Source organism: Perca fluviatilis, chromosome 12 (genome assembly GCF_010015445.1).
Source record: "Perca fluviatilis chromosome 12, GENO_Pfluv_1.0, whole genome shotgun sequence".
NCBI classification, from domain to species: domain Eukaryota; kingdom Metazoa; phylum Chordata; class Actinopteri; order Perciformes; family Percidae; genus Perca; species Perca fluviatilis.
The window spans coordinates 28,730,469-28,738,004 of record NC_053123.1 but is presented as its reverse complement, the minus strand read 5'-3'; the positions used below and the strand labels follow the sequence as shown (position 1 = coordinate 28,738,004).

At 40.9% G+C, this 7,536-nt stretch overlaps 1 protein-coding gene across 1 annotated transcript; it reads right to left on the bottom strand.

Annotated features, from left to right (window-relative positions):
- Positions 1 to 446: 446 nt before the first annotated feature.
- On the bottom strand, positions 447 to 2,407 carry LOC120570350 (trace amine-associated receptor 13c-like). Its single transcript, XM_039818651.1, has 2 exons — positions 2,235 to 2,407; positions 447 to 1,945 (listed from the first exon to the last, which is right to left on the bottom strand). Exons 1-2 carry the CDS (start codon positions 2,405 to 2,407, stop codon positions 1,126 to 1,128), a joined length of 993 nt encoding a protein of 330 aa, XP_039674585.1. The 3' UTR covers positions 447 to 1,125.
- Positions 2,408 to 7,536: the final 5,129 nt, after the last annotated feature.

Sequence of the window (7,536 nt, the reverse complement as noted above, 5' to 3'; positions counted from 1 at the left end):
TTAAAATAAAGTGAAGCACGAAAAATACTCTTTTTTCGTGCTTCACCCTAACCCTAGTTTCGCCCTCTGACCTTAATTAAACCCTTTATTCCTGACTCCAACCCCAGGCGAGACACATTTCTGTAAAATTTGTACCAGGATCAAATTATTTCCCAGATAACCCTGCTGTTTTTTTAAAGAAGCCCTTCTGCATTAACAGAGTGTCTGCATTGAAATGAATGAGAGGGCTGTGTTTTTTCACACACTATCGTCTTAATGAAAAAATCTACAGTTACAGTACATTATAAATATGTCTTGTGTTTATTATCATATTTCATGCCACCTCACAAAAATATGTAAACATTGAATGAATGACATTAAATCTGATCGTTTTTCTAATAAAATTAATTTCAAATTTCTACGCATTACACATTACATAGTATGTGAAACTCTCTGTCCTATGATTACATGTTTCTCTGGAAATGTAACTGCAATTATCCGCTGAAGGATAGATAATCTATAAAATATTATCTTTTCAAATTAGCTGTTGTTAAACTTTTTGCCAAAAGGACTTCATACTGCTTTCAATATGTGTGTCATAGAGAGAAGATATACAGGGGATCAAATATGAATGGCACTGCACTGAAATGATTAAAGCAGCTTTTGTCCCTTAGCTGAAAGAGAACATGATGTTTTTGTGTGGACAGTTTAATTTGAAACACAATAGTTGATATTTTTCTATAGTGGAAACATACAAATACATGAAAGTGTGGCTATTCAGGGGCATCTTTTTTCTCTGTGGAACAGGAGCCCAGCAGGCCTGTCCAAGAAAGTGGACGCAAATCACAGAGAAGATGCTTTGGTCAAACATAGTAACATAAATACAAAGCTTTAGTAGCCCTTTTGTTCTTTTGGGTTAACATGTTTCTTATCACAAAGAATATGGTTCCTGGGGAAAAAAGAAACAGTATATGGTGCTTATGACTCCTAAAATGCAGCAGCATCAGAGAGGAAAAATACACAAAAAGCAAAAGCTGAAGCACAGGCCTTTCAATTTCTGTATTGAAATTCAAATTTAATAATTTACTCACTGAACAGCAGGAACATATTCATTCCAAGTCTGATCTCAGTCCCTCCACAGCCTCTCTACAGTATGTTGGCCTCAGAGGAGCCAGGCTGCAATATCTGAAGAGTAACAATGAGTTTAACTGCTTTTCTAAACCAGGGGTAGAAAAAGGCATAGATCACAGGGTTTAGACAAGAGTTTAAAAAATAAAACATTGGGACCATAAAGGATGCATATGAGGCCGTGAGCAAGTTGTCAGCTGCAAGAGAAATGCAGTAATATGGGCTGAAACAAATTAGAAACACAACTACAAGAACACCGAGAGTCCTGGCTGCTTTCAGCTCTGATTTCTTTGCCTTTGAAGTCACTGAAATCTGGAGTGTGACAGCTGTAATGTGAGAGCGCATGGCACGAGCCTGAGACACAGCCACGACAAATATTCTCAGATACAGAGCTACGATGACAGTAACTGGAACAATAAAGGTCAAAACAAGGTCCACAATCCCTGCAATATAGCCAACCACCAACACACATTCTCCGTAACACGGAATATACCTGTCTGGTTGAGTCGGGAAACCCTTTGTAAAGAGAAGGCTGTAGGAAACACAACAGAGCCAACACAGATAGACACATAATTTAACTCTATCCATGGTGATTCTGGTGGTGTAATGCAGAGGGTCACAAATAGCCACATAACGGTCAACTGATATGAGCACCATGTCACCTACTGAGGAAGAAATAATGATAAGTTCTAGATAAGAATACAGAGAACACAAAAAATCACCAAGAAACCAGCAGGATGTTTTTTGCAGGATTGCTCCGGGTATCAGCAGGAGGCCCACGAGAAAGTCTGAGACAGCCAGAGAGAGGAGGAGGATGTTGGTGGGTGTGTGGAGGTGCCTGGAGGAAAAGAGAAAAGCACTATTAAGTCCTCATATCTAAATGACAAGCAAATGTTTTATTTTATTTATTCTGATCTGCAATACCAACAGGCCTTATTTTGAGCAGGCAGTTTGATTATTATAGTAGGAGAAGCACAGGTGTTACATTACTAATAACAACATCAATGGTTCCCTCAAGTGTCCCACTAAGCCATGACAGTAGGACAAGCTTGCCAGCATGCATTATGCCAGGACCCTGAAACAGTGTTCATACATTTAACATCAATTGTTGAGACATTAATCTTTACCTGAAGTGGGAGACTGAGATGATGACGAGCAGGTTGAGAGCTACAGTGAGCAGAGAGATGGAGGAAAGCAAAATGTGAATGAGCATCACTTCAAACAAAGGAGACGTCAGCTTCCTGCAGGATGTGTTGAAGAGTTGTGGAAAGCAGAGCTCCTCTCCGACCTGTGTCTCCATCATCAGTGGAAGGAGAGAAGCTGCAGCTGTCTGCCTCGAACTCTGTCATACAACTGATTTATCTCTTTTTACTGTTGGCTCCATCCCTCTCCTTCTCCCTCTCAGTCTCCATTGGGCACTGATGTCATATTTTCCTTGCTCTACACATCACGTCATCTTTTACACTTTCTCTGTCATTCTACAAACCTTTCAATAATCACTTTCTTCTCAATTCTCCGGTGTTCTGCTTTTCCCTCAATCTTCTGTCACCCCCAGATTCCATACTTCCAGATCTCGACCCAGCTGAATACATGCAAAAGCATTGTCTAGAGCAGGTATATCTATGTACACACACACAAACACATATATATATATATATATATATATATATATATATATATATATATATATATATATATATATATCTTTAGACAGTTGGGCAGCATGTCATATTTAGTTTGTTTCAAGCATACGGAACCCTTAAAAGGTACAATCTGTAACATTTCTGCTTTAAAATGTCTAAAAACGACCATACCTATGTTATATTTTATGAGTTGTGTTCACTTCTTACACTATCCCAAATGTTTCCACCAAATGTCAAACCCAGAGAAATTTGTTATTTTATTTTCAGACACGTTTCCTTTAGTCGCCCGTCAGTGGCGTCATATAACCTTTCACTGTGTAGTTACTCCGCTACTTCTGTCAGAACACTGGCACCAAGATGATACATTCAGGAGTAATTGTAAATAATACAATGTCACAGAAAAAAAATTACTTGTAACCGTAATACTACTTTGTTTGGGCCATACAGCATCATTTTGTGATTAATTACATCCCACTTTTTATCACAGTAATACAACAGAGACCTTATTTATTTTGAAAGTTCAATATCGACAAGTAGCTTACGTTGATGCTAATGCTTTGTGGGTAACATTATGAGGTTACAACATCATTCAACACGCTAATAAAGTTATTTTTAGTATGACTGTTTCAGTTAACAGGACTGGGCTAACCCACGAATAACTTCAATAGTAACGTTAGCTGTATAGATAGACGATTAATCTAATGCTAATTTAGCCAGCTAGCACACCCCGGCCTGTCTGCCTCACTCCCCCGGCGCAGAGAGACTCAGTCGGGATGACAGCTGACAACAGCCCCGGGACATATAGCTAGCTAGCTAGTTATCGTTAGCCCCCAGTCAGCTATCAGCCAGCTACTTTTATTACAGCAACCCCCCGGCCAGAACTTATCTCCAGTGCCTGGTGCTTACGACGCTAACAGCAGTTTAATTACTAACGTCGGGAAACGGACCATATCAGACCAGGCACCGAGTCACAAAAGCGGCCATCCATAGCACTAGCTACATCTCCGCAGCGCTACCGGTGTATGTGCTGAAAATCTCCTCCCTGCCGAATTTCTCCCCCCATCGCGTTTATCTGTCTTTACGGTTAGCTAAATTAACCCGACAAAAGGTTAGTTAAGCACCAAAACGAAAAGTTAAGATTACTGAAAAGTGAAGGGGAGATAATTCCGGGCAGCTGGGAGATGTTCTGCTGCTGCACAACCGGCATCGAACGTCCTGGCTCGCTGTCGCGGAGATTCCCCCGACAATCCCCACCCACACCTGTCTCTCAGCCTCGTTTAGTAGCTAGCTAGCTAGCGTTACAACAAACCCGTCCGCCCCGGTGTTGAAACAATCCAAAAGGTGACATTGATATGTGAAATATTTTTTGTTTTAGCTGCTGGCTACTGTTAGCTTGCTGGCTCACGAGCTAACTGGTCAGCTACAAATAAAAATCTAATCAAGAAAAACGTAATTTTGTTGGGGAAACTGCAGATATTTTATTAGAATAACATAAATACACGTAACGTGAATAAACTTGAATGGGTAAACTCGTCCGTGAACTGATGCATTCTAACCAGCAGCGAAGTGTTTAACACTAAAAACTCCCATAATTCCACGCAACTTCCCAACGTCATCAAAAGTCCAGTTTTACCGTCCATTGTTTTGGTTGAGAGACCCCTAGCGGCAGAAAGTTACATATTGTACGTTTAAGTCTTGAAACGCTTCCTAGTAACAGCCCCAGTCTTTTAGACCCCCGTTTGGCAACCAGAGGTTCCTCTCTGCCTCTCTGCTGCTTATTTTCTGTGGCCATGCAGTTATAAACAAAGACTCATACAATCAAAATTTCCCCAATCAAAAGGGGAAATTACAGCACTGTGGAGAATCAAGATCCCAGTCAATAAGATTGAACTCTAGCTGAAGTCAAAGAGGTGGGGTCAATATGCAACTGAAAACTAGTAAGCTTCTCTTAGGTGTGAGGTCAGCAGATTACACTACCCGTTTTTAAGAGGAACCGGGTGTGTATTCTGATTCAATGTTCCTGCCACATCCCTGAGGTCCATGCACTTCTAAGGAACTTTCCAGACTGGCCACCGGATTGCCCTTACACTTTTCCATCAGTCTAACATCCATCACCGCACTTTATCCTTAAGCTCCTCACTGCCATCTCAGTCCCTCCAGAGAAATGCGATTACCGGTATGCGATTGCGTAATTCAATGCATAATCAGCCAAAGTCCGCATATTTATGGGGGGGCCGCACTTTTTCAAATACGCCGCACTTTCGCCGCATAAATTGCCACATAAATTGCAGATTTCCTCACAAAATATGCGGGGCTTGCATGATTTCATAATCCCCGCATTTTCATTGCAAAAAAGTCACATATATCTTAGCAGAAAGTTGAAAAATTTTGCGTTTACGTCACACAAGAGCAGCCATTTTCCCCTGTTGCCATGGGAACGTCATGAAGTGACGTAATTACGCGACGTGAACATCATCAAAAAGCAGGGTGTTTTTCTTTTTTTTCTCTTTTTCATCAAACCGCAATTTTTGCAAGTTCCCGCAGTTTTTGCAAGTTCCCGCAATTTCATCGCATAAAATTGCATAAATATCCATATTCCATCGCATTTTTTAAGAAAACGTGCTGCATAATCAAGGATTTTTGCCCGCAACAATCACAAAAAAACTCAGCATTTTTCTGGAAGGACTGCCATCTGTGAGCAGGTGCCAGAGTTTGCCCAAGAAGTCGCATTCTTCAAGGGGAAATTGTATGCAAGCTCTGCTTCAGAACCTGTCTCTCCTGAGCCTATTCCAGCCTCATCTGAATCTTCCGACCTTTGCTCCCAGACCTCCAGTGCTTCCATGGGCCCTCTAGCAGCTCTCCGGAGTCAAGCAGGTTGCCCGCCAGCCCCCTGCTTGATTCCCTGTCGACTTCTATCTTTTGTTATTCTCGGCCTGCTAGCATAGCTTAACAGTCAGCAAGCCTCGGCCCTTCCGACTTCCCCTCTGTCCTCTCCATTACAGTCTGATTGAATTTGGCTGGCGCAGGCTTGTTGATAAGCACTAAAAGTAACTTCACCACCCACCCTGCAGGACCAAAAGATGCAGAAGTAGAACCAGTAGGTTTATAAAGTTTCCAACAAGTCTTTCAAACCAAATGACAATATAGTATTTTTATTCCTATCCTCTAATACGACTCATGGGAGCATTATTAACGCCCCATCGTTGGTAAGAAAATACGCCCCACTACTTTTATTTTCAAACAGGACACGGTCCCCGGTCTCCTGGCTGAAAGTCCTGTTTGTTTGACCCATCCACCACCCAACCTGCTTTCTTACAAAGAATTTATCATTATTATTATTATTATTATTATTATTATTATTATTATTATTATTATTATTAGAGCTGTGAGAGTGAACCAAAACAGTAAAGGTGTGGGCCTTAAAACCAAAAAAAACAGTGAGTTAAAAACAGTCTGTAGAGCTGAGAGGAGCTGCACAGTCAGGAGACAATTCTCTGTGGATTTGGGACTGGCAGCAACTCCTCTCACATTACACATGCTAATTGAATCCCTTTTTCTTATTAAAAATCAAAAAAATTTTGATTGATTCAATTATTGTACTCAGACACAATGTCAACTGAAAAAACATCACTGTTCAGAAAAGATTGCATCATATGTTGATGGGTTCATGCTGATGCTTGTTTGTCTTCACACCTCTGCTGGCAGTGACACCTCATTGGTCGAGATGTCATCATCTGACTAACCCATGCAGGTGTGAACAAACTTCCTGTCCAGAGGGGTTCAAAACACCGCCTTTAGGAGCCACTAATGGGCTGCAAAACATTGTTCATAGAGAGACAAAGCAAATCTCACAGGACCTAACTGTTTGTGTGTCTGAAGATGCCCACTATACACAGGCAAAAAGTAAATGGTCATCTACCCCATCAAACACTGATCTATTGAGAGATGAGTTTTGGCATTTCAGTTTTAGCTCTGCTCATTAAGATGCCATACTGTAGCATTCACACAAACTTTGCCTTATTAAACTTGCTGAAGATTACATTGTTTTAATGCAGTTTTTCTTTTTAATACCATATGGTAGTAAGCAGGGCCTGAAGTTCACTTAATTGGCCACCAGTCATACAGGCCAAAGTTTAACCTGATAAAGGTGAAATACAGGAAATGCACGAGCATCGTTGTTGAACTTGTTAATTATACACATTTAAATGCTTTCAAGTTATTAACGATTAACTGCTGTCATAACTCAACCACTCAATAACCTTGCCGTTGTCACTAACTGTCACCATGGTACTACAATGTCTTTTTTTAAACTTTTCTCAAAAGCCTCTTCACCCCAGTAACCAACAAGGAGCTGCTGCTCTCTTCCAGTTTGTTTAAACTTGAGGTAAATGTACAGCAGAGTGGGGTGAATCCAGATGACACACTCAGACAGGAGGCACCTTGTCCCAGAACTGAGAGAGAAAACAGGCCTTCACGTGTTCAAATACTCTAAATGGATATATGAAGTGTGGCATGCGTGTGTGCACTGTGCAGAGACCTCTAGTGGCAGAAAGGGTTGTTGAGAAATTAAAGGGTGAGGCTATTTGCACCCCTGGTACAATTAGCAGTGTATGCTATTTGTACCCTGGTGCAATTAGAAGTGCTATTCGTACCCTGGTGCAATTAGAAATGAATGCTATTCATACCCTTGTGAAATTAGAAATGAATGCTATTCGTACCCTGGTGCAATTAGAAATGAATGCTATTCGTACCCTTGTGAAATTAGAAATGAATGCTATTCATACCC

Coding starts and splice junctions, on each gene's coding strand:
- LOC120570350 (XM_039818651.1), bottom strand. CDS start 2,407: ATGGAGACACAGGTCGGAGAGGAGCTCTGCTTTCCACAACTCTTCAAC. Junction 1,946..2,234: donor ATCTCAGTCTCCCACTTCAG/GTAAAGATTAAT, acceptor CTTTTCCTCCAG/GCACCTCCACACACCCACCA.